A 26,903-nucleotide genomic window follows, 5' to 3' on the forward strand; every position below is an offset into this window, starting at 1 on the left:
TTATATAAATACATTTTAATATGTTGACATTAAAAACACACAAGTAAAAAAGATATTAAAATAAAGCATCAACCACATCATGATTTGGTTACGAGTAATTGAGACTATGCAAGAAGGCATTTGGAATGTCAATAAGGACAACAAGTGACTTGTATGGGTGTGTGTTGGGGTGGGGGGCAGTTGTCTGTATGTTTGAGAGAGAATTTCCTTTTACTAACATCACTGTTAATTCCTCCTCACTGATAACAAACAAACTAACTGATGTGTACATCACACTCTCACCCACACACAAACATATGCACATACAGTACTAGCCTGTCCCAATTCAACACTATGTGGCAAGGCAATATAACCATCGGTATCCCAGTCTGTCTTCCCTCTCACTTTCTTTCCCTTGTTTTTCATTAACTTCCTCTGTTTCTTATGTGGTTCACCTCTCAGGCACTAAAAGCAAAGCCTGCCTCTTCCAGCTCAAGTTAAATTTATTCACTGAGGCTTCTTGTAAAGCATTACAGTGGTGATCAAAAGACACACTGCTTACACTGACTGGGCCTTCAGTTACAGTCACAAGTGTGTGTGTGTGTGTGTGTGTGTGTGTGTGTGTGTGTGTGCACTCTCAGGTCATGTATTTGCATGTGTGCACAGAACGATGCTCAGCAGATGAAAAAGATGTCCTCCAGTATCTGGCTCTCCTCTGGGTCCTGGGGGGGCAGGCAGGAGCGCGAGGCTGGGGAGAGGAGGCCGTGGTGGGGGGGCAGGCAGGAGCGCGAGGCTGGGGAGAGGAGGCCGTGGTGGGGGGGCCGGAGCGCGCTGGTGGGGGCGCGCTGGTGTGGCCCGGACACTCCGCCAGGGAGACAGGGCTGAAGATCTCCAGCAGCTCCATCAAGGACGAGTTGGGGCTGCAACATCACAGCACATCACAGACACATTAGGTCACAAAGTACAAACCTTTTCACAAAACCTGCTCAGCTGTACAGCACAGTGGAAGTTGGAGCAGCTCAAATGTAGACGGTGTAAGGATTTAAGGATTTTTAAAATGTTTCAGCCTAAAAATAGAAATCAAAAAGGTGTGTTCCACTTGTAAATAATGTAGCTACAATGTTCCAGTATTGCAGCCTGTTAATTTTAAAGGTTTAGAAGCATCAATGTAATGTTATTCTGTGGAATAAAGGCAATGGGGATAGCAATACACACACATACACAAACACAAAACACACACACCCGCTCACACACACACAAAATTAAAATTCTAGTCATTTATTTCCCCGACTGTTGTGAGTGACATGCACTGTTCAGCCTTCCCAACTGTATAACTCTTTAGGGAACCTCTCATTACACCCGACACTGACCCCTAAGCCCTCCGCAAGCGCGGACAGAAGAAAAAAGAGACAGAAAAAAAGAAAGGGGAGAGAGAGAGAGAAATAAAGAAAGAAACGACTGCCCAAGCAGATTAAGCTAATAGAGAGACGGTAAATTATTCAGAGGGTACACGGACAGACAAGTGTGTTACAGACATAAAACATGAATTCTTCACACACGCTCCACTGGCGCTGCAAACATCATCCCTCTCTCATTTTAAGCAGCATACATTTGCATCGGATGGCGGGCAGGCGGTGGTTGTTGTGGCACGTGTGTGTGAATGAATAAATGAGTTCACGGCAGCAATGTGTGTGTGTGTGTGTGTGTGTGTGCGCGGCACGTTTAAGTACTGAAACAGCGCAGTTCAGGAAAAAATAAGGGAAAAAGGGATTTCTACATCTTTTATGGGGTGATGAGAGATTGCGTGTCCAAGATGATGCTTTCAGAAAGTCAGTTTCAGCCCCGTTTCTGTTGGAGAAAAGAGAAACGAGGAGATAGAGTAAAGATACTTTCTTCTACATCACGCCGCACTCTCTGTACACAATACGGGAGAGGGTGTACGATGAGGGGGGGGGGGTCAAGGCAAGCACGAGAAAACCCACTCTCCGGTCCTCCAAACTGCACCCACAATCTATCTAGAATGGGTTTCTCCCAGTCTGTATTTGCCATGATTTGCGGCCCTCCAACAACTCTCTCAGTGTCTCATGGTTCACCTTCCTTCTTTCCCAATCTAATCACTCCCTGCCATTTTCTCCCAGGGACCATCCCTCCCTCTCGGCAGTGCCCAGGTCCTCTACTCCTAGTCTGTCTCTCTCTCTCAGTGTCTCTCTCTCTCTCTCTCTCGGTGTCTCTCTCTCTCTGTGCGTAACGGTATCATTTTTAAGATGGGTTTTTTGTCATTCCACCTCTTTCTAGTATTCATGGCTTGCATTAATATAGGCTCCTTAAACGTCATAGGATGCCGTGACAGGAATAAAAGGTGATCTCTTTTTGATTTTGTAGCTCTAAAGGCATGTAGTGTGTTGTTCCTGCAGGAGACACACACAGACTTGCACAATCAGGAAGAGTGGCTGAGAGAGTAGAAACGCCAGGTTTTTTAAGCCACGGGTCTAATACCAGTGCTGGGGTTGCCATATTATTTTCAGAACAGTTACAGTGGCAGCCTACAGATGTTGTTGAACTTGTACCAGGCAGAATTATTACTATGTGTTGATGTGAGTGTTGATGGGTTTCTTCTTTCCTTTTTTAATATTTATGCTCCAAATATTGGAGCTGAACGTATAGATTTTTTTCAGAAATTGAAATCGGCAATATCAGACTGCCCCAAAGAGAGGGTGCGATTTTATTAGCCGGAGATTTTAATTGTACCGTAAATTACATGTTGGACAGGAACCATGATGAACCCCATCCAAGATCTGCCAATGCTCTTAAGACCTTGTTATCTGACAAACAGTACACTTGGGTAAGGAGCAGTGCTAATATTTTTTCAGCTGCCAGGCTAGATAAAATGTATGTTCAGAAGAGCCATAGGGGTTTATTTTGTCGAAGCAGCATAGTACCCACTTTCCTCTCAGACCACCATTATATTTCTGTCTCTTTTCCTTTGACACAAAGGCTTCCACGTTCTTCACATTGGGTGTTCAATTATAGATTATTACAGGATCACAACTTTGTGGGATCTTTCACTCAGTTCTGGGAGACCTGAAGAGAGAGTAAGGTTTCTTACCCATCCCTAAGTCAATGGTGGGATGTAGGGAAAAAGCAGGTTCATGTTTTTTGCCTGCAGTATACAGCCAATAAGTCGGGTGAACTAAAGAGACAAATAAGGTCTGTTGAACAGGAGATTATGGACCTCAGCAGTGGAGAGGGGTTGGATGCAGCTGAAGTGATGGAAAGGAAGAAGATGCTCTTGAGAAACCTGTGGGAAGAGAGGATATGGGGCTATGGTCCGAGCTCGTTTCACACAGCATAATGACATGGACTTACCCACCACCTTTTTCTTTGGGCTGGAGAAGAGGACATCTGAGAAGAAACTGATCACAAACATAAGGCTGCCAGAGGGACGGCTCACCACAGATACAACAGAGATTTTCTCCTTTGCCTTGTCCTTCTACCAGGACCTTTACACTGCAGTGGCCTGTGATATGAGCACAAAAGAGGATCTCTTGAGAGAGGTGCCCCGCCTTTCAGAGGAAGACCAGGGTACCCTTGAACGACCTCTGACGTTCAGTGAACTGACTGAGGCTGCTATGGGGCAGTCAACAGGGAAGACGCCAGGGTTGGATGGTCTTTAAGGGTTGGATGGAATTCTTTAAGACTTTTTGGTCCCTTATTGGGCCTGATCTGTATGCCGTACTTCTTGAGGGGTTGATGGAAAAAACACTGCCATTAAGCTTCAGGAGAGCGGTGATTACACTTTTGCCAAAGGAGGGTGAAAAAGCGTGCCTGAAAAACTGGCGGCCGGTGTCGCTCCTTGGGACAGACATCAAGATTTTCTCCAAAGCCATCACACACCGTCTTAAAGCAGTCTTGGACAAGATCATTCACCTGAACCAGTCTTATTGCATCCCAGGGCGTTCCATTTTTGACAGCCTTTTTCTTATAAGGGACATGTTGGACTTAATTAAAGTGGAGAACCATAATGTCGGCCTCCTTTCTCTTGATCAAGAAAAGGCTTTTGATCGAGTGGGCATCTTACATCTTTAGCACACTTCAAGCATTTGGGTTTGGCCCTTTTTTTGTGTCGTGTGTTAAGCTTCTGTACACAGATGTGTACAGTATGCTCAAGATCAATGGGTCACTTACGAGGCCCTTTTCTGTGAGCAGAGGCATTATCAAGGCTGCAGTTTGTCTGGGCTGCTATACACCATAGCCATCGAGCCCTTGCTCATACAGTTGCGGAAGAAGCTCCAGGGTTTTCCCATTCAGGACACTGCTGGGAATCCCGCAACAGTGAAGCTTTTTGCCTATGCAGACGACATAAATGTTGTCATACGCTCACAAGAAGATATGGCTAATTTGGTAGTTTGCTTGAATACCTTTCAGAAGAGCTCCTCTGCCAGAGTGAACTGGGGGAAAAACCTCTCTCTGCTGCTAGGGCAATGGCAGGGCATGGCAGTGGGGCAGGGAGGGGCTGAAAATCCTGGGAATCTTCTTTGGCACTGAACAATACATGCACATGAACTGGGAGGGATTGTCTGAGAAGGTGCAAGGAAGGTTGCAGAGGTGGGAGTGGATTAAACTGCAGTTGTTGTACAGAGGGAGAGTGCTAGTGGTCAATAATTTGGCTGCTTCAATGCTTTGGCACCGATTAACTGTTTTAAACCCACCTGCAGATCTTCTGGCCTCCCTACAGAGGAGGTTTGTGAACTTCTTCTGGGACGAGAATCATTGGCTCCCTCCTGGAGCGCTGTACTTGCCCTTGGCTGAAGGGGGTCAAGGCCTGATCCACCTGAAGTGAAGGCAATGAGACTTCAGTCTGCTCAGAAGTTGCTGTATGGGACTGGCCTCCCATGGGTGGACTTTGGCCTTGCCTTGTTGAAGACTGACTTGTTCTTTGACAGGCATCTGTTTCCTGTGTCGAGTTTTGACTGTGTTCATACTAATGACTTTTATACTTCAGTGTTACAAGCCTGGAGGCACTTTAGGGTGTATCGGTTTGAACACTATGGCATAGATGAACCATTGTTTATAAATCCTTTTTGGTCAAAAGCAGGGGTGACATCTGCAAGCGTTGTATCCATGTTAAGCTAAGCAAAAATAACGAAACTTGGACACCTGCTTAATTTCACTGCTGGACGTTGGCTCTCTGTTCCTGAGCTCACATCTATGTTGGGCTGTAGGTCTGTGTTGATCGTTGGCTTGAGGACAGTCCAGTTGATGCCCGGTTTCCTGATTTGTACATCACTCCCAACTGCCCAATACCGGATCCTACAGAGACTGCTCTCCTTCAAGGGGATGCAAGATGTGCATTTTGTTACAGCGGACAAGAAACTTCTGTACAATGCTCTTGTTAAGTGTGCAAATTTTAATGTGCTCAGGGACAGATGTGATACAAAGTGGAGGACTCACTTTGGGGGTAATCAAAACTTGCTACCCTCATGGAGGGTCCTGTATAAGGGTCCTATCCCTAAAAGATCTGGTGACCTTCAGTGGTGTGTGCTGCACAGTGCCAAAGGTCTTTGTAGCAAAACTGAGGTCTGATGTTTCACCCATATGCAGGTTTTGTGATGTCCCTGATACAATTTTCCACTGTTTTTGTGACTGCTTACAATTGGTTTCCTTTTTTCATCTTTTGGAGGCAGTGTTTCAAGGATTAGGCTTTACCTTCTCGAAATAACTTTTCATTTGCGGGGTCAAGTACTCCAAAGCCAAAAAAGATCTGTGCGGCTGCCTGAACTTTTAAATTGGTCAAGCAAAGCTGACCATTTGGAAAGGGAATCGATTGGGGGAGAAGGGGATATCTGTGAATTTAGTGGAAATGTTTAAAGGGTTAGTGGAGTCGAGGGTCAGAGTGGAATATGCCTTCTTTCAAGTTACAAATAACCTTAGTTGGTTTGGACGTAAATGGTGTGTGGGTAAAGACTTGATTCATTTTGCTGATGATGGAAGACTGATTTTTAAATGGTGAAACAACATTCTGTACCACTGGTTTGCCTTGTGTATTAATGGGGATTGAGTAATTGATCCATAGTATGGTTCAATAAAAGGGATTTTAAAAGTCAAAGTCTCTCTCTCTGTGTCTCTCTCTCTCTGTCTCTCTCTCTCGTGTCTCTCTCTCTGTTGTAAATGGCAGATGTGTATAGCCTACCTTGGCTTATTTGATTGTGTGTTATTAGCATGCTAATCTTTATTACATGATAGTTGCACAGGGGTAACAGACGGAGTTCTAAAAACTAGAGTACGGTACGTTTTTAGTATTTAGTAGACATAGGATTTGTAAAGCAGTTTACCTGTAAGTTTAACGCATGCACACCAATTTAGACATACACTCTTCCACAAAAGACCCTTCTATAAGTTTCTTAATACACCTTCACAAAACACACACACACACACAAAGAGGGGGAGGTGGTAATGCTACTCCAAAAGGGGATAATGCCGCACGGAGAAGAAATTGGACACCAAGTAACTAAATCTGTCTTCTTCATTTGGTTTCCTTCTGCCTGTCAATAGCGTTTAGTGTGGAGAGAATGAAAGAACGAGCTAGTGAGAGAGAGAAGAGAGAGAGAGAGAGAGAGAGAGAGAGAGAGAGAGAGTGTGTGTGTGTGTGTGTGTGTGTGTGTGTGTGTGTGTGTGATGCTAGTTGACTGGGAGGGACTTTGACCAGGCTCCCTCCTGGAATGTGAGCATTTGCATATTTATTTGTTGATTTATTTAACGGACAGGCCTCTCCTACAGCCATCCATCAAGGCAGGACACAAAGGCATGAATAATGCAGGATCCGACTCCATATAGCAGGCCACTAGATACCACACAAACACACACACAGGACTTGAGGGGTGGGAAACGGGGCAAACACTAATACCATAGGAGAGAGACACACAGGACGTACACTGTACTCTTCATGTGGCTAAACTACAAATACTGTCAATAAACATAAACACATACATACATACACTTCACTTAATAGGCATATTGTCATACTAAGACACACAAGCATCTCAATCTATGAATATATGTAGCATCATAAAAGGTAAGTATTATTTATTTATTTTTATATATATATATATATATATATATATATATATATATATATATATATATATATATATATATATATATATAGCATACATTATGTATAATATACACAATATGGGCCTGATCCAATCATATACAATACAGTATGGTCCGTGTAACGCTTTGCAGTGCTGTGTTCTATTTGCAGAATTCACATGAAAAAATTTAAAAATAGGCTTAAAAATCCATTATCCATTCTTTAGGACGGCACAGTAAATGGGTTATTGATGCTTATTTTGGTTTTCAATTGAGCACAGTTACGGATTTCTGTTATATCTGAAGTTATAAATTGAGTGCATTCCAAGCCTGTATGAAATTGCGTATCCCAAACGTCCGATGTCAAACAGTGCTTGGGGTAGCCTAGGCCTGTATAGCTTAGACTGACGTCGATGGCAAAGCATTCTGTTTATTATTATTATTTGCTATGGTATGGCATGGCCATGGTATTCAAATATACTGTAGATATGTTTAACATAGGCTAAAAGTTATGTTTAACTCATTGAGTGCCAAAAATGTAATATTAAGTTTTTTCCTTCCCATGCGTTGAGTGCCAAAAACGTAATATTACGTTTTTAGCTTTTTTTTTAAATTACGAAACTAGACACTCCAACACACCTTATATGTGATTTTGGGAACTCTGATGAATGGAAATGAAATATATGACGATCGAAAACTCATGAAAACGCAAGATCTGGACATTTTATCATAACTTGTTTGCCACTTTGGGTCGAATCAGTGACGCATCCACGTCAGCTCAAAACCAAGCCATTTTCGTGGGTCTATCACTAGGTGGCAGTCTCGCCAGGTCTTGCTGATCACTTCCCGGAAAGTTTACAGGCAACACTTCATATTTCATGAAAGACGTTATATCTCCATTTCTAGAAAAAAACAGCGATTTTGATGAAAACTAGCCACTGTTTAGCTTAGGGATTTCTCAGGAACAGAGGCGTGTAGAAATACACGGTTTGCACCCACTGAGAGCTTAAAGTCTCACCTTTTAAACAAGCCATTGTATGTGTTCATAGCTATAACAGAATATGCTGTGGCTGTACAAAAATCATCAACAATGGTCTAGATTGCTGGCACTCTAGGACAAAGCTTCCGAACAGCTTGGCATTCAATGAGTTAACGTCCCATCTCCCAAAAAAAATCGGCAAAGTTGTATTTATTAATCTTTAAAGTAATGAGTCAAAATCACAAACAACTTTAGGCGGCGCTCTCGTCCACCATCTAGCCTGGCCCAGCTAGATGGTGTTCTCCCCCCGGTGTGGTTCAGTCCAACCACAAGCGCAAAAAAAAGGAAAATTAGAAAATTGACGCATCGTTTCAATGTTTAACTTCTGAACAGAAAATCGTATTTGTGCTCAATTGAAAATCAAAATAAGCATCAATAACCCATTTACTGTGCCGTCCTAAAGAATGGATAATGGATTTTTAAGCCAATTTTTATATTTTTTCATGTGAATTCTGCAAATAGAACACAGCACTGCAAAGCGTTACACGGACTCAGTATGAAGGGCAAATACAATTACACTATACCACAATATCAAACAATGTATAGACTGCCAGCACCAATCCTGACCAGTTATACCCATAAGCACTGTCTAAAGAAAATCTCTCTGAATGATTCAATGATCGAATGGCTGACTGAGTATATGCATCACCTCTGGCCCCCTGAATAGCTGCTGTGCCATGGAAAATTATATTTCTAAAAAACAAAAACAAAAAATCCCATAAACTCAATGAACTGGAGTACTCGAAATTTGATTGACCTCAAATGCCAACCCTGCTCCATTCACCTGCAGCTTTCATCCAATCAAAACCCTCCGCGAGATTGGCATCGCATGCAGCGCATAACGCTCCGTTTGACGTCTTCTCTGAGCGTGTGCATCAGCAGGCTCGTCTGACACGCAAACAGCAAATCAAATGTGTGTGTGTGTGTGGTTTTTCGTTCCATTCAGCGCCTGCGGCGCCAAAAAAAAACACACTTCAAAGGGAACGTTCAAACTTCTGGCAGCACTGTGGGTGCTGTCAATCAAAGACAGCCGTAATCACGTAAGCACGCACGCACACACACCGATCTTGTTCAGATGAGAACGGTGTTAGAACGGCACTTAAATAAAAGATGCCCTGTGTCAATAGATTGGATGGAGGTTGGGGTGGGAGGGGTGAGGATAGGTTTTGCAGACAGGTGTTGAACGAAAAGACAGCCCACCTTTTCATCTCTGAGAATGAGTGAGCTAGCTAGAGAATGTGAGCAAGCCAGTAAAGAGTGTGAATGACTTTTGGGAAGAGGGCTGGTCTTGTATATTCTGTATCCATAATTGCTCGTTCTTCTATAAATATGAGTTAGTGCACAAAGTACAGTGATTATGATGGCTTGCAAGAAGGTTTGAGCCAGATGTAGAGAGAGAGAGAGAGAGAGAGAGAGAGAGAGAGAGAGAGAGAGAGAGAGAGAGAGAGAGAGAGAGAGAGAGAGAGAGAGAGAGAGAGAGAGAGAGAAGAAAGAAAGAGAAAGATTAAGAGAAATGAGAGACTAATGGAAAAGAATGAATTGCTACTGCGCCTTGCTTTCTTTTTTTATCTGTATTAGTCCTTTTCATCCATACAGACAACAAAAGAAATCAGAAGCTGCTTCTCCCCCACGCACACACACACACACACACTCTTGAGGTTGCCTCAGGAAAAAAATAAAGCCTTTAAAATGACACACTTCATTGATTTGCACAAATGAGAATGGGGAGGGGGATGCCTGGATGCTGGACTCCAATCAAATATTTATGCCCCCATGTGCTCCTCACCTCAGCCAACCAAGAGCCATGGCACCACCCAACCACCTGAGAGAGAGAGTGAGAGTGAGAGAGAGAGAGAGACAGACAGACAGACAGGGAGCAAGAGAGTGAGAGAGGAATGGAGAGGGAGAGAGGGGGAGGGGTGAGGGAGAGAGAGACAAGTAGTAGACAGAGAGAGTGTGGGGACAGAGAGAGAGAGAGAGAGAGAGAGTGTGTTGGGAAAGGAAAAAGGCAGGTAGATAGGAGTGTTGAGAGGGGGAAGATGTGGGGGGGTAAGAGGTACAGTGAGTAGAGAGAAAGCAAGAGAGTGGAACTAGAGAGCCAGAAGTGATGAGAAAGAGGCAGACAAAAGGTCACAGCTAGACATTCCGGTCTTCCTTGCGGGAGAGAGGGAGAGTCTGCGAAAGGGGAGAAAGGATGCCTGGACAGATAATAGTTAGGCTAAAAAGCTACGTGTATGCAACCTCCCCGGAAAAACTTCACATTATTTATGCATGAAGCCTTCATCGTTTGACGTCGTTACTGATCTCTCCCTCTCCCATATCTGCTCATTAAGCCATATTTGTTTAAAACACACACACACACACACAACACCTTCACAGGCAGTTTAGGCCACACCACGTGAATAATTGACACATGGATGAATAAATAAGAGAACTGAATGAATAATATAAACAAAAACACAACGTTTCAATAGGACTGAACGAAGACACACCTCAAACGAAGGGTTGCATGATTTTTACCAGTTGTCAAGTTTTTCACAATTAATAACAGTCGACTAGTCACTATGCGGCAGTACTGCTGCTCCCAACATGACTGCTAGTGCTAAGTGTTTCATCTTAGTAGATGTATTCTTATTGTACTTTAGCACAGCTGTACACAACTAACAGGTTTCATTTTCAATGAAGTACTTCCATACAGATGTTTAGCCTTTAGCCATTTTGTCCACGACTAGTTGACTTCTGCCTACAGCCTTGACTAGTGGTTATAATAGTGGACTATTGAACGAAACCCCTACCTCCGACATGCAGCTACTGCTGCAAGGCATTCAAATGAGTATCAATAAGCTATACGCCACTGATGTGCACAAATACTGCATCCCAGACAAGTTGCTGTGACTAGCATAATTAGCTAGTTGCTAGCGATAGTCTTTGAGTATTATTAGCACTGTTAAGTAACCTTACAACGACAACTTTGCCTTTGATGCTGCCCTTACTATGATTTCAGTAATTTCAAGATAATCAGCAACATTCCGCATATGCCGATATATAAAAATCTTGCCTTGTTGAAGCATTTCTCAACAATAATAAAATGCCAACCCTCTGTTGTATTATTTACTCCTGAAGTAGAAGGCATCAAAGAATGTCTTGTAAATAGAGGACAGATGAGTCAATTAATATTCCTGAACAAAGTGGGGAGGAATTCAAATCCATTTTTTGCTTTACAAAAATATACAAATAGGAAGAGCTTTTTCACAAATGTGACACAAATAATGAGCATTTCTTTCCTTTTATGCTGCTCACGCATATTGGCACGTACGTATGTACGTGCACACACACACACATAAAACAAAAGAAAGAAATACTTTTGCATGAATAAAACACACAACAAGATGTCTCATTAATCGCCTTTCTGGGCAGAAAACAAATGAATTTCCCTTCTTCCCTCATGCAAGCGGTCAGGGATTCATTCTCTCTTCTGCCTCTCATCCACCCTCCCTCCCTCCCTCCATCCCTCGCTCGCTCCCCATCCCTCTCTTTTCTCATTACTGGGAGAGAGGGTGAGGTGGGCAGGCTCCTGCCAGGCAGGCTAATGCAGCCCAGCTTGGCTCCTGTCAGCTTCAGAGTTGGGCCCGCAGAAGAGAGCCGAAAAAAAAAAAAAAAAAAAAAAAAAAATTCTTCATTTAGCTCGTCAAAAAAAATTCCCCCCCACCACACACACACACACACACACACACACACACAGTCTCTCTCTCACTCGCTCTCTCTTTACCCCCTTTGAAAAGACAAAAACACATCATTTATTCTCTAACAGTTCCAGCACTCTCTTTCTCTCGTTGCCTCCTCTCTTTGTGAGGCCTCTGCATCTGTGACAGAAGCTGTGGCACTCTAAATACAATTAGCGCCTGTGCCTAGCACACTGAGAGAACACACTAGAACAGGGGGGAGAGAGGGACCAAAGCACAGAGAGAGAGAGAGAGAGAGAGAGAGAGGGTGGGGAGCTAGTGTGTCTCCTCCTGGGGTGTCTGTCTGGACACACACACACCTCTCCCATCACATGGCAGGCTCACTAAACAATGTTGGGGAGAATATTGTTTTGAGCTCTGTGCAAGGTCCAGACTCAGACAGTGGGATGGGTGTGGAGATTTTGTTTCTAAATAAATAAATATAAATAAATAAATAAAAATCTCAAATAAAAACAGCACTGGAGTGTCAAGAGTCTGTAGGCAAGAGACAACACTGTTTCACTGTGCTTTTTTTTGTACTTTCCAACAAAGGAACAGCCCGATCAGAATCAAGGGTCACCTCACTTCTTCCAGAGAGTTCAGAGATCTGGGAGAGATGTATTAAATTGGACAGGGACTGCACCTAGGGTCTGGGTTTAGCAAGTCTTCCCCAGCATTATACATCAGCTGCCTGAATTTGCTAATTAGTGCAACGGAACTAAGGTAGAGATAACAAGGGAAGCCAGCTGGCTCAATGCGAGCTTGAGGCAAAAAAACACTGCAGGTCTCAATTCACAAGCTTGAGTATCCGTCTTTGTGAATGGCAAAGAGTAGCAGAGACTTAAGTTAGTTTCGGATTTAATTGTTCGCACACACTTTGAACTTGTGTCCATTTATGGTGAACACAAGCATACACTATAGATCAAATTGCTTTAGCCCTTTTCCTATTGCATTCCAGTAAAAAAAACTAGCTTCTGATGCTTCCAGGACCCGACCGCCACTACACTTTTTCAGCAGAGGACTGTAATCTCAGATGATCTCTGAGGTGAGGGAAGGAGGTAGGGAGGTGTCAGAGTGACTCACCTGGCACGGCGAGGGTGGTGCGGGGTGCGAGGGAGGCAGGGGGGCATGACGGGGACTGCGGGGGGCATGAAGGGGGCAGCAGGAGAGGTGGCCATGTCCTTTTTGGTCAGGGGTGGGGGCTCTGATGAAGGAAGGGCACAGACAACCCATGCAGACAGGAGTTGGGACCGTACGTGAAAAGGTGAATCACATTCATTGCAAAAGAAGAAATATTGCATAACAACATTAGTGTGTGTGTGTGCGTGTGTTATGGGGACCTTACCTTGTAAGGTCAAGTGTTTGGGAGGTGCTGAGTTTGGATCCTTACATAGAAGAACTTCAATGTTTGGAACATCAGCAGGGCCTACTAGACGGGACATGTTCCCCCCATCCTCACTACACACACACACAAAAAGAGTTAAGTCTGTTAATATATGCAGATCAGGATTGCCTAAATTGTAAAATGTAAGACACAATAATTTCTAGTTTAATTCAAGCAATCAAAATCTGATTTTTTTATGATTTCACACATATTCAGTCAATGAAATAATAGAATATTCATTTCCGTTTTTGTTTTGTATGATCTTAAATGCTTATTGCATTTCTGTGCACAGTGCTGTCTGATGACTGTGTCAATCTTATGCGTGGGCTTCACAACTCCTAGACACAACCAGTCCTTTTAGGTAAGTCCCTCCACTCGGCAGCCATATTGCAACGCACTTTGGGCACTTATTGGGCAGAACTGCACGTCCACAAGGCTTCACCACACCAACCTCGCTCTAGCGGCGAGATTACAACACATGATTGGTACGATGCATTCACAACACACGTTACAAACTAATCCCATGCCCTTCTATGGAGGATTTTTGGAGTGCTATGTCTCCTCATTAGAAAGTCACACAACTATGTCTAGTTAATGTGTGTTTGTCTCGCCTAATCAATGGAAGAATTGGAATATTTGTTTTTAAAACTGTTTCTCAGGCATCATTTAGAAATTGCAAAGCTACCTTTTTGATGTGAAGCTAATCGGCCATTCCATTTTTGTTGCTAACGTCTGGCTTGGCACCTTGAAGTTTATCTTTCCGAAGTCCTTGAGCTGAACTTTGCAGATAGCCAATTCCAGCTGGAGTCAAAATGTTATTCGACTATCTTTCCAACCTTCAGATTATGTTTTGATATGCATCTGCTCAATTCCTTCCATGTACCTACTGTACTTCTTATATATTAATATTTAGAGGAAAATGAATTCCTCATTAAGTCCTAAGGAATTGTTTACCATAAATACCGTACTTTAAGGAAAAATATACAATGTTTTATTTTAATAACAGGATGGTGGAATTAAGTACCGGTATGTAATATGAATGCACATGCATTTCATAACCTATCAGGGGAATGAAAAACATCTGTAGAATTTGTTTAAAATGATATTTTAGATGATAAATAAAACATATATTGTAAAAATTTATTAGAACATGTTTTCTATTAGAACATGAAGTTTCCACTAATTTCCACGACTACACATAAAGAACCACTATAAATATGAAAAGCTTCGCTCTTAGGATTTTTGTCCATGTTAAGCTTCACGATGCCACGCTCGGCAGCGCTCACCTGTGTCCCCCACAGCCATTGACCAGCGGCTGCTGGACCAGGAGGCTGCCATTGGGAAGAGGCTTCTCCAACCCAGCAGCGTCTGTGTCCTGGAGCCTGGGGGGAGGGACAGAGAGAAAAAGAAAGAGAGCAAAAGACAGACAGACAGACAGAGACAGAAAGAGAGAAAGAGCGCGTGAGAGAGAAAGAGAGAAAGAGAGAGAGAGCAAGAGACAGAGAGAGAGAGCGAGCAAGAGAGACAGAGAGAGAGAGAGAGCAAGAGAGAGAGAGAGAGAGAGAGCGAGAGAGAGAAAGAGAGAAAGAAAGAGCAAGAGAAAGAGAGAGAAAGAAAGAGAGCGAAAGACACAGAGAGAGAAGGAAAGAGAGAAAGAGAGAGCGAGAGAGAGAGAGCGAGAAGGAATGTCTAGTTAAGTTTGTGGAGAAGGCCCCATGCTGAGTTCTGTGCCAGTCTGGTGTAAATGAGAGTGCTTTCTGCTGTACGGCAGCTGTGCAGCATGATGTGGGGAAGCGTGTTTTTAGTGAGCGGAACACACACTGCAGACGGGTGTGCATGGGTGACAGAGTGTGTTTGTATGTGGCTTTATTCACTGGAGATGGGACTTGAGCTGCTGAGTGAGTGAGTGTGTGAGTGTGTGTGTTTGTTTGTGTGTAACAGCAGGTAGCAGAAGTATGTCACACTTCGTGCTGTTAATTAAGCACATCTGCCTGAGCTGTTTGCTCTGGTCAGTGTATTTTAGAATGAGTGTGCATCGCTGTGTGTGTGTGTACATTCATGCAAGTCAAACAGAGAGTATTTTTGTGTGCATTTCTGCATGTGAGAGAGTGGGCTACATCTTCTGTCGTTCAGCTGGCATTACTAACAGACCTGCCAGTATACGATTCGTGTGTGTGTGTGTGTGTGTGTGTGTGTGTGTGTGTGTGTACCCGTCACTCAGCAGGCGTGTCTCCTGGATTTGCTGGCTCAGCCGCTCCTCCTGCAGGGCCAGTCTCTGCTGCAGCCGCTCCCTCTCCTGCTCCAGCTGTCTCTTCTGCTCCACCAGGCGCCGCCGACGCTCCTCCCAGTCCTCCCAGCCAGGAGGGGGCGCTGCTGATGCTGCTGCCACCTGCCCTCCCCGCCGCTCCCCTTCCTCTGCCCCGCTCTCGCGCCCCTGGGGGTGGGGGTGGGGGTGGGGGCAGGCGCAGTGGTCTCTCCTGGGCCGAACGGCCGACCTGTTCTTGGAGTCGCTCACGGAGGAAGAGTCAGTGGAGGAGAGAGGGGCGGGAGTTGGTGTGGCCGGGGCTCGGCCGTGATTGGCCAATAGGGAACGGGCGCGGGCCACGGGAGCGGTGGCGCTGTGACAGGGCGTTTCCCGGGGGGACGGGAGGTCCAGATAGGAGCCGTCCTGCATCCCGGGCTTCACGGAGCGAGACCGATGGCTTGACCTTTCACTTCTGGAGGCCTAGAGAGAGAAAGACACCCACAGGGAGACTGGGGTTTAACACACCTGAACCAACTGAACTAAAAAATGATCAAACGACTATTTAAACCACATTTGAATCACAAGCAGGATATGAGTGAGGAGAGAGGAGAGGGTTGAAGCAGAGAGAGATTGATTTCACACTCGGGGGCAAGGAGAGAAGGAGAGGACAGAGAGACCGACCAGAGCCAGAAGACAGGAGGGGAGGAGAGTGGGGAAGGAAAGAACGACAGATAAACAGAGGACAGAATAGGAGAAGAGATTCTTACCAACAGAACTGATCTTCACCCCTTAAACCTCACAATAACTCACACACACAGTAAGCAGGGTCCCAGAGCAGCCCTGCGAGGGCCACACAGCGAGTAATACAAACACAAGGGAGCGTCCGCCTTCATCATGACAACGTTGGCAATGACTAATTCAGGAGAAGGTCAAGGGTCAGGCAAGGGGCATTAGTCAAACGCAAGGATCCTGTAAGGACAGGGCTCTCTCTCTCTCTCTCACTCTCTCACTCTCTAAGGCAGCACAGCTTTGCCGTAGCAGAACTACAGGATAATGACTCAGTAGCGCTGGCGTACTCCGGTGCCCAGACCACCCAAAGGCATCATTCCCTACTAAGAGTAGTCACCATTAATGGGTAGGCAACGGATGGGAAAGTACGAGGTCGGGAGGATAGGAGGGGGTATGGTTAGACGACTCAAGGGGGTGTTCCATTAAAAGCTTAAGGACTGATGTGTCCAGTTAAATGCACAGAGCAAGATGAGCAAAACAGCAGAACAGAACATCTCCCCTCAAAGCATTTCCATGTTGTCAGATTGTACTCAGACCAGCTCTCTGGGCAATGCTGACATCTGGCATTAAAGGATACCTCCGGGGTCACAGGAGATTATGATCCATCTAGGGATGCTGGTCATTTAGGTTACAGTAGTCATGATGAATTTATGTACTCTATGGACAAGCCATTCTGACCACATGGTTAGACTATGAGTGTGGAAGGTCACTCAGCTACTGCTGTTAAAAGTGAAATAAGTTGATCATGGATTTAAATGAAATTCTGAAAATAGGATGCAAGGTAAAGGATGGACATAGAGTGGTGACAAGTGGTGTCACCACTTCTGGACCTGACATACACAACTACAGAAGTGGGCGCGCACCATGACAAAAAAAAGCTTCCAAATCTCTTGATCCCCGATCCCCAACTACTTCCCTTCACATAGACAGGGTGAGACTGATCTATTTTGAGAGGGTTTAGAATAGCGCTGTTAGCATTAGCCAGACATCCCATTTGTGATTCTCTTAACTGAACCAAAAGCCACAAAAAAAAAAAAAAAAAAAAAAAAAAAAAAAAAAAAAAAAAAAAAAATCACAAAAAGACACACATATAAAGCCAGACACACACACACACACACACACACACACACACACACACACACACAATAAATAGACAGACAGATAGATACACACACACACAGGTTACCTTGGTGTGGGAGCGAGCCTGGTTGAGCTCGGCGATGGACTGGTTGAGCTTGTCCTGCTGCTGTGAGAGGTACTGCTGGTAGAGAGACAGCAGCTCCTGACACTCCCTGTACTGCTGCTTCAGGCCTCAGCAACGGCGCCATGGTCAAGGTCTCAACACACACATACATAGAAGCACACTAAAGTACTGGACACACACAAACACACAGAGTGTTTCATGGTCATACACAAACACACACGCATACAGTATACTGCCTCATGGTAATTCACAAATACACATGCACACACAGAGGACAATGGAATTCTACAACGAATAAACAGCTATTGGGGTGTATCTCCACACACACACACACACACACACACACACACACACACAGTGTCTCTTGGTCACACACAAATAGGAATAAGTAACCGTCAGACATTCCAACAGACACATATCAACACACTCAGGAACAGGAACCCTCTCACACACACAAACACACAATCACTCAGCTACACACACACACACACACACACAGACACAGCCCCTCAAACGCAGTATCCCTGTAAGGCATCAGCTTATACTGAGTAAAACACAGAATAGCCTTCAGGTAATAATTACAGCAGCCCACCTACACACACCTCAGGGTCAAACCAGGGCTAGACACAGGCAAGCAACAGACATACACCTACAAAAGAACAAGAACTCACACTCTCAGATACTCTCTCTCTCACACACACACACACACATCTCTGAGTAGAACCAGACACAGCACTCTGGGGTCCAGTGGTCTCTCTGGCCTCAGTTAGCCTTCAGACCAACAAATGTGTTTACAGCCCCATTGCAGGGGAAGAACAAGCTGAGCACAACAAACCTGGCGAAAACACACACACACACACACACAGAGAAATGCACTTTCAGACAAAACACACACACTTTTACACAGTTCTGCACACTGATCTGAGATGTATTGTCTGCCAACAGGTAATGATAAATTACACAAATAAACACATACGTTTTCCTTTGAACTAAATACACAGTGTTTCCCATACATTGACTAATCTGTGGCGGGGCGCCACGAAATAGAAATCGGCCGCCACAGATGAATATTCTATGTTTAATTTCATTTGCAACAGACTAAATCCCATGTTATTATGAGGACCTCATGACCCAATCAGAATAACCCTCATCTGAGGGACATGTGGACAGCAGAGATGATATTCCCTCTAGGCCATACATTATCCATATACTATACTATACAGCAAACTACATATACATTATCCATATACTATACTATACAGCAAACTACATATACATTATCCATATACTATACGACAAACTATATATTACAATGTACACTATATACACTATCCATATACTGCACTATACAACAAACTATATGCATATACTATAATTTAAATTAAATATAAGGTCAAATCCTTGCATTGCCATTGAGCTGCGCTTTTTACGCACGCAGCCTTTCCTTGCCCCGCCCCGCTCTCTCTCGCAGCCCTCTGCCCCTCCTCTGCATGTGCATTTAAAAATATATTCACGATTGTTGAAGGATTGTTGTTGCAACATAGAAGCATTGCATAGAAGACGTCTGGCTAAATTGCTATTAAATCCGCTTAGCATCGTGACCATGCTGCGCAAATTTGTTCAAAACTGCTGCATTGAAGTGAACTCTAAGGTCTTATCACAGCATAGTAGGCTACATTGAAGAGACTAAACTAAGTTAAGTTATGAAATCAAGCAGTCTCTCAAAGCTAACGTTAGAATACTGTTTGGATGTCGAATTTAGTATGCTTAGCCTACTTCTAAGCTGCTTGTCAATTTCGTTGAAGGGCTCATTTTATTGACTCTGACACTGAATATTTGTGAAATCCCGATGTAAATGTAAAAGTGTTTTCCAAAATTCAAAAGTGCTTGTCCCAAGGAGAAGTACGAACCTTTATTTTAATGTAGAAAACGTTATGAATTGCATCCACACATCAGCAGCCTTTCAACGGTGTTACAATTGCAAGGGTTCCCTCAAACGTCATAAAGTGACAGGCACTCAATTAGACCTATACACTACCAAGACAATCTTAAATTCCACCCCGTTGTCAAAGTCAGCTACCGCCACAAATTGAATCCAATTCTGTGGGAAACACTGATACAAATACTTCTACAATAAACAAACACATACTGTTGACATGAACATGCTTTAATACTTGAAGAGACACACACACAATTCCCTGTGGTAATCTCCTACATGTAGGTTTCAAGCTTGTTGCAGCAGTGAAGGAGCTACAAAAATGCAGAAAACAAAGTTAGTTTTAGGATTCTGACAAACAAACACAAACGCACGCACACACTCACACACTTGAGAGTCTCGCACACCAACATTTCCATCTGGATCTGGCTGGGCAGGAGCAGGCAGACAGCCAGGCTGGGTGACAGGATGTTGGCATGCTTTTTATTCACACACACACATACACACACACACACAGCCAGCAGTGCAGAACCAGACAAAACCGATCTGGAGCAGAACCGATAGCAAGCCTGATGGGTCCACTAATGACAGAACCAGTCTCTCCCTTTCCCTTTCCCTCCGTATCTTTGAAAAAACAACATACATACACACACACACACAGCCAAAAACTTTTCATAGCTTGTGGCCAACTGACAAACTTGGCCAACTAAAAAGTCCTAAGGCATCACCTCTCAGACGCCACAGAGCGGCTCTGCTGATATAGCATCAGACAGAATGACAGCAGCGAGAGTAAAGACAGAGCTGGACGAGACTGTTCCTAGATCAGCACCCCCCCCCAGGATCACAATGCAGACTGAACTGGGATCAGAATGACTGATGATGCAAATCATCATAATGATGACTGATGCGGGGATGTGGGATCGCCACGACAACTGTGGTACGAATGAGAGCAGCAAATGAATAATTTCAGAGTTCTAACCATTCGCTACCATAACATCAAAGCAGAATGATAAACTGTTCTTTCATACTCAGTATACACCATTTAAGCTGCATAAACTACTCCATTGTTTAAATCTGTCCACAACTAAGCAATCCGCATAATGTGCCAAAGCGTCAGGCACACATGACCTGGGTCTCTAAAGGATCTGAAGTGGCCTTCAACTGCTGCAGACCCAAACCAATGGCTAACATTCGGACAGTGAAATAGCACCACACAAAGAGCTGCAGTTCTACAGCTATTAAACAAGCTGCTTCAAAAGCCTTCTCTGCTCCAATCAGCCTCCATCACACCCACGATCCTACCAAATACCCTGGCCTCAAAGAAGATGACTATTACAATCGCTCTCCCTATCTCTCTCTCACTCTCACACACACACACGACCAGCTTACACCAAGTACACTAGAGCTGAACTTTTGCGCAAAAAAAGCTCAAAGAGTGTTTCAATATTAAGTGCGTGCTTTGATCTCGACTGCATGGCCAAAGTGCAGGGTTTGATGCAGCAGTGGAGGAAGTGATGCAATGCTCGAGCTGTCCGGCCTGACTCATGCCGGCGAGTCGGAAGCGTTACACCATACAGCATACGCAAGTGCTGACTAAGACTTCAGCACTTCCTCCATCTAATATTTAATATTTAATACATTAATACATTAATATGTAATACCCATTGTAATAATCAAGGATGGAGCCAAATGTGACTATTTTTTATGTAGGCCTATTCAGCTCACATAGCCTGAATTATGACGCTGTGACTCACTGGACTCACTGTGATCACATTTGCTGAGTCACAGAGTTAGATCAGTCAAACCATGGTAACCTCGAAACGAAATAGGGGCCAATGCAAACTATTTACTAGTACTGAATACTAAAGCCTCATACATTTATCAAAAGAGGCTGCTACAAATCCCCAAAGAACACGACATCTTGATAGAGAATGGTGAGCAACACAAAAAAAAAAAAAGCATGGAAACATAAGCGTGTGGATGCACTCGCTCGCTCGCACACGCACGCACACACGTACACACACAATGCAAGCCGTAATGGAGGCTTTCATATCCCTAGTGTGCGTGCACATGAGCAGCAGTCTGAGTCGGCCAGATCTGCTGATAGCAGTCTCTCTCCCTCTCCCATGATGCACCAGGGCTCCCATCCCGTGTGGCCACCACAGCTGGCCCTTGGCCAACGGCAGCTACAGTATGCACTCACAGCCCCCGTATCAGCAAGGAAGATCGCAGGCGCCATCTCCTCCTCTCTCTCCTCCTCCTCGCCTCCTGGCCCACTACGCCAACCAAAAATACACATAGTGACTCTGTGTGTGTGTGTGTGTGTGTGTGTGTGTGTGTGTGTGTGTGTGTCTGTCTGGCAGGTATTTTAGACGGCCTCTGTCAATATGGTTCACTCTCACTGTGGGCAGATATTAAATAATGAAATCTCGACTCAAGGTGGAACAAAAACAGCATGGAAGAGAGAACACTCCTGCCTGGCCCATGTTTGCAATTGTGCGTGTGTGTGTGGAAGAGGCAAAGAGAGTGTTTGTGTGGGAAAGTAAATCGATGTGAGGACGAGCGTTTACACAGGCGACGGCTTGCCCTAAATGACTTGCGAAAGATTTGCCATTACGAATCTGATTAGATTTCATTTATCCAGGCCACGCGGTTTGTTACTTCCAATATTAGCATGTCTGAAAGCTTAACTGCCTGCAGAAAATTGGTGTGATGAGAGCGAGAGAGAGCGTGTGATTCCCTCAACTCAATCCTGAGCCCAAAATGAGGATTTCACTTGAAAATATTAATACTTTAATTATAAACGTGGGCCTTCTCCAGAACAGCACCAGCCAACTAAAGCCGGAAAAAGCAGAAAGCACAACACACAGTTGGCTACGGTGCATCACTGAAAAGCAAAGGTGCAGAGTACAAAGCAAAGTCCAATCACTGGTTGTGGACAGATGAAAACATGCCACCTCCGGAGTGTACTCTGACCGCTTTCATCAAAGTGTTAACACATCGCACTCCACCAGGACCACAGCAGAGAAAGCTCATTCTAACCCTGAGAAACTGCTTTAGCCTGAGGTGGCTGGTATGTGTGTGGGAGAGAGAGAGAGCGAGGGAGTGAGTGAGTGTGTCAAAGTCTGTGTGTCTGTGTGTGTGTGTGTGTGTGCTTGATGACTACGTTTTGCTTCTGAGGCTCATTTTCACTTTTTAATAAAAATTCCCGGTTAAGACCAATTTTCTGCACCCTCCGCCTGTAATGGAATCTACAGTTAGGAGACGTGGGCAAGAATGCCAAGGAGAGCCTTGATCAAATCCTAATTTCATTCTCAACATGAGCTCCTTAACTTCTTCCTGCGCACAGAATTTAAACAACGATTTTTCTCAATTCTCTCCCTCTCTTTCCTTCTCTTCCTCCCTCGTTCACTCACTCTCTCCAATATCCCTGTGATAACTCTGATCGTGGTGGATAGGACAAGACCTGATTGTTCCGCAGATTAGTCTTTGCGGGTCTGTTTGCCTTTGCTTTTCTCCCCCCTCCACCTTCGGCGGGCGTTTAAATAGGCGGTGCGTCTCGCCGGGGTCTTTTAAGAGCACGGCTGTCTCCGCGGGGCGCTTGTGCGCAACACGGCTCGCCCGTTTCCTTGCTCAACCACACGCGTACCTTTTCCGCCAGCACCCCCAAATCTCTTTTTAATGGAGTTTAGGACTGCGGCTCAAATGCCAAGGCCGCCAGCTTAAGTGCGTTTAATTGAGTTGTGTGCTTCTTAATTTTGCAGCTCTGCTGCCAATTGTGCAATTTGGCCAGCCAGCCATCAGTCTTCCACGCCGTTCGCCGCCGAGGGTCGTTCACTGAAATGGGCTGCACCGCTTCGTCCTCTTGACCCTGAGCAAAAGCAGAAGGGGAAAAAAAAAAAAACGTGGTGGAGGATTGTGGGCAGTGCGGAGTCTCTCTGTGGATGTAATTGGCTGGCATGAGATGGACACACACACACTGTGTTTCTTCGCATCGCTGTATAATGGAGAGTGGGAGACCACTGCCAGCGGCAGAACTACAAACAAAATCAACATTGCACGGATACAGACGCGAGCACTCAAACCATAGCTCAGAACCAACCGTCCGCAAAAGATCAAATTTCCTGTAGCCTACATCAAAAAAATCATGTCTCAAACAACTACACATAAAAACCCCTCTACGTGGACAAAAGACCTTAAAAGGTCTGTTTATCTCAAGGTGAAGCAGTCAAAACCAAAAATTACACATGCTTCTGCCAAGACCCTCCAAAACCAGACCATCCTCAAACACAATTACGTTTCTAGACTGTCTTAGGTACCTGGCTATGAACACCACAGCCCCATTCTGCCATAGTGGCTCTCCTTTCATGCCCTGAGCCAAAGGCTATTTTCTTGGTAAACACTGCCACCTGGTGTTCCCACAGAGTAAAAGCCTGGGGAAGTGCATTTTTAACAATGTATGGAACCACTTATTCTAACTGCACTCTCTGGTCCTATATAACACTGTATAAACCCTTCTGTGCTGATTAAAGATTATTACACAGTAGTGAGATGTATCAGACAGCTAAACTAGCCAATGAGAAATACTTACAGTGGCAAATTTAGCATTTTACACAAACCAGAGAGACTTAAATTAAAAGTTCTTTCTTCAGATTTAGAGAAGACAAAAGCTTAAGTGGCAAATTTAGCTACAACTTCTGTCTTTTGCTGCTGACATTTGTGAACAGGAACATTGGATCTAGAGCATTGTGCAAACATTGCCAAGCAACAGTTGTGTAAATAGATTTGCTACCTTATGCCATAACATAATGTTCTTAACACACTCACTGATGAGAGCGGGGCAAGTTGTCACACTTCTTAGTTTTTCTCACAATGTCAATGACTGCAAAATAATGAATCATACTGGCATACAACATTAAACACCTACAGTATGTCTCAGACCCCTAATAAAATGGCCTATTTATTGTATTGTCATGTAATACACTGCAGCGCATTTGGTGCTCTTGTAACAACATCCTCAAACTGTCTGCAAATTGTCACATTGGATTATTAGGCAACTGAAAACACAGAAGTAACTGTGAATGTAGAGGTTTTTTATTTAAATGTCTAAAATTGAACTCAACACTATATGTGAACATTAAAATCACTTCTAAAAAAAAAAAAAACCTATGCCAAACCTGTCAGTAAAAATAATGGTCTCAGACTAAATCATTACTCAAAGTCATAACTTGGGCAAAATATAAATTGCCTCTCCTGAATTTCCCTATATGCAGCATGGGCCATTTGTTGCAGTTCACCCACAGACCAACTTTTAATTGGCCAGCCCAGATGTTTAAAGTTTAACAAGTTAAAATTTAGTTCCACAGACACAGCAAAAACACTTGTTCTCGTCTGATATGTCATTTGTATGTTAAATGTAACAATGTTTCACTTCAACTTCCACTTCTGAGACCAGTTGCATCTCCAATTTAGAGTAGAAAACATGCCAGAGCCTTCAATAGCCCACACAACAAATACGACACCTTGAGAAAAAATGTGAAAAGGCTCACTTTTGGGTGACCTTGACCTAAAATAAACAAGATGATGATGAGTCAGGGGATGGTGTCACACATTGTAGCTAATCCAGTTTAAAGACCACCCCTAGCTTTGGAGAGATCACCAATGTAACACCTTACTCCGATCTCCCCAAATATAGAACTCAACCAACAACCATTGTTAACTCCGAGAGATTAAAATAAAGATCAGCAAAGTGTCAGTTTTACAACTCAACCCCGAACGACAGTACAGCCTGACATGGGTCTATTCTGAACCAAAATAAATGTAAAGGTTTCTTAAAGTTTGTTTGTTTGTGTTTTAAAAAAAGGATACTTTCTCTTTCCTGCACGATGAACTGGTTCTGCTGCTCCAGTTCCAGGATTTTCCTCTCAAACGTCTCCTGTTCATCTCTCAACTTCTGGACTGACTCCTCCTTCTCCTCACTCACTCTGAAGAAAGAACACACAGAAAGATCTAAGCTACATTGACATTGCTGAGATACAACATCCGTTTCATCCAAAACCTCACCGCAACCACATATGTATGCAGTTATCATCTTGTCCGCTTGCTTTGCCATGTGGCTGCTTGAGAACCAGTAAGAAAAATGGGTGAGACCTTCCAACTGGTACAAATTAGTACTTGAATGCCCTGCTGGGAAGGACACCACCTCCTTCCTCAGTAATTACACAAAGTTCTCCTATCAGAGCAATGACAGACTCCTTCTGCAGTAATGCACAGACAGTTTACCTGGCCAGCTCCTGGATGAGGTTGGCAATGCGCCGCTTGTCTTCTGGGCAGAGGTCCTTCAGTGAGGGCTTGGTGTTAGCATGGCCCGCTTCTAGTGAGCTAGATGGATTCTCAGAGGGTTTGTGGGTTGGAGCTGAAGACCTGGCTTCAGCTAGAGCAGGTCTGGTAGAGGGGGTCGTCCTTGTTGAGGACTTCCCCTCAGAAGACGGGACAGAGTGGGACGATTGCTGGCTTGGCCCCCTCGGGTTTACTTTCTTATGGACTGTCTGTACTCTGCCCTTCCCCTCTCCAGTAACCCCTGGTCCTCGACTTAGGCCAAGTTTCCTGCTCACTCCTATGAAAGCAGAGGGGAGAGCAGTAGCATATAGGCTATATGATGTGCTGACAACTCTAATAAATGCAAACATATTATCTCTAAAGTCTTATTACAACTAATGCAATGCATGTAAGGGAACTTAAACTACGTGATACTAGTAGCCGTCTTTGCTGTCCACATTGTCAAGCCATCAGGGATAACAATACTACAAACAAAGCAGTGGAAAACTACAGGGACAACTAATGCAAAGTTTGGCGTCTCACCTGGGACGAATACCATTGGTTGATCGTCGTCTGATGCTGTGAACGTTAAGGACGCCAACAATCTACTCTCTTGAACAAATATGCCTGAAATGAGCTGTCAAATTAACTCAAAAATGTCCATGATAAAAGCAAGGAAGCTGACTTGTGCGTACATTTTGCCAGTAATCAAGAGAACGGGTTGCCACGTTCTAACAGCAAACTTGACCAAAACGTTGAGCAATGCCTAAAAGCTACCAAACAAATTACCAACGAAACATGTCAACTTACCTAAAAATGCACATTCTAAATGTTAGGTAAAACTGGTATTATAGCTCTATTAACATAAAGTTGCCTGGTTAGAAGTAACGTTTATCTATTCTTTTTTAAGGCTGCTATGTTAGCTGTCTTTCTATGTCTCCTTTATGTTAGCCAACTAAGCTTAGTTTTGTTTCGACACTTAATCCATAGACATCTATTTCATGAAGCACACTGCTACAAAGGTAAAGATGTCAAAGGAAAATGAAAATGTTTACTCTGTGCCAACTGAAAGAAAGGATACTGTCATTCATCCAGAAAATCCCAGATTTGTTTCGTTCCTCTGCGGCAATCGCCATGTTGAAACAACCGCCACTTCCAAGAGGTTTTTGAGGCGTTCCTGTTCTAGATTAAACCT

General features: G+C 44.1%; 1 protein-coding gene across 3 annotated transcripts; it reads right to left on the minus strand.

Annotated features, from left to right (window-relative positions):
- Nucleotides 1–26,872, minus strand: kiaa1328 (KIAA1328 ortholog). Of its 3 annotated transcripts, none has more exons than XM_048259897.1 (10): nucleotides 26,790–26,872; nucleotides 26,252–26,287; nucleotides 25,673–26,006; nucleotides 25,259–25,374; nucleotides 17,437–17,561; nucleotides 15,427–15,941; nucleotides 14,503–14,598; nucleotides 13,178–13,290; nucleotides 12,916–13,036; nucleotides 1–899 (listed from the first exon to the last, which is right to left on the minus strand). In XM_048259897.1, the coding sequence occupies exons 1-10, from the start codon at nucleotides 26,842–26,844 to the stop codon at nucleotides 617–619; spliced, it is 1,794 nt and encodes a 597-aa protein (XP_048115854.1). In that variant the 5' UTR covers nucleotides 26,845–26,872; the 3' UTR covers nucleotides 1–616. The 3 variants fall into 3 exon arrangements, with proteins under 3 accessions (XP_048115854.1, XP_048115853.1, XP_048115855.1); XM_048259896.1 differs by having other exon boundaries at nucleotides 26,252–26,345; nucleotides 26,790–26,868; XM_048259898.1 differs by lacking the exon at nucleotides 1–899 and adding an exon at nucleotides 5,154–5,306 and having other exon boundaries at nucleotides 26,252–26,345; nucleotides 26,790–26,868.
- Nucleotides 26,873–26,903: the final 31 nt, after the last annotated feature.

This window comes from Alosa alosa, chromosome 12, assembly GCF_017589495.1.
Source record: "Alosa alosa isolate M-15738 ecotype Scorff River chromosome 12, AALO_Geno_1.1, whole genome shotgun sequence".
NCBI classification, from domain to species: domain Eukaryota; kingdom Metazoa; phylum Chordata; class Actinopteri; order Clupeiformes; family Clupeidae; genus Alosa; species Alosa alosa.

Coding starts and splice junctions, on each gene's coding strand:
- kiaa1328 (XM_048259896.1), bottom strand. Junction 25,375..25,672: donor CTCATCCAGGAGCTGGCCAG/GTAAACTGTCTG, acceptor TTCTTTCTTCAG/AGTGAGTGAGGAGAAGGAGG. Junction 17,562..25,258: donor CATCGTGCAGGAAAGAGAAA/GTATCCTTTTTT, acceptor GCCGTTGCTGAG/GCCTGAAGCAGCAGTACAGG.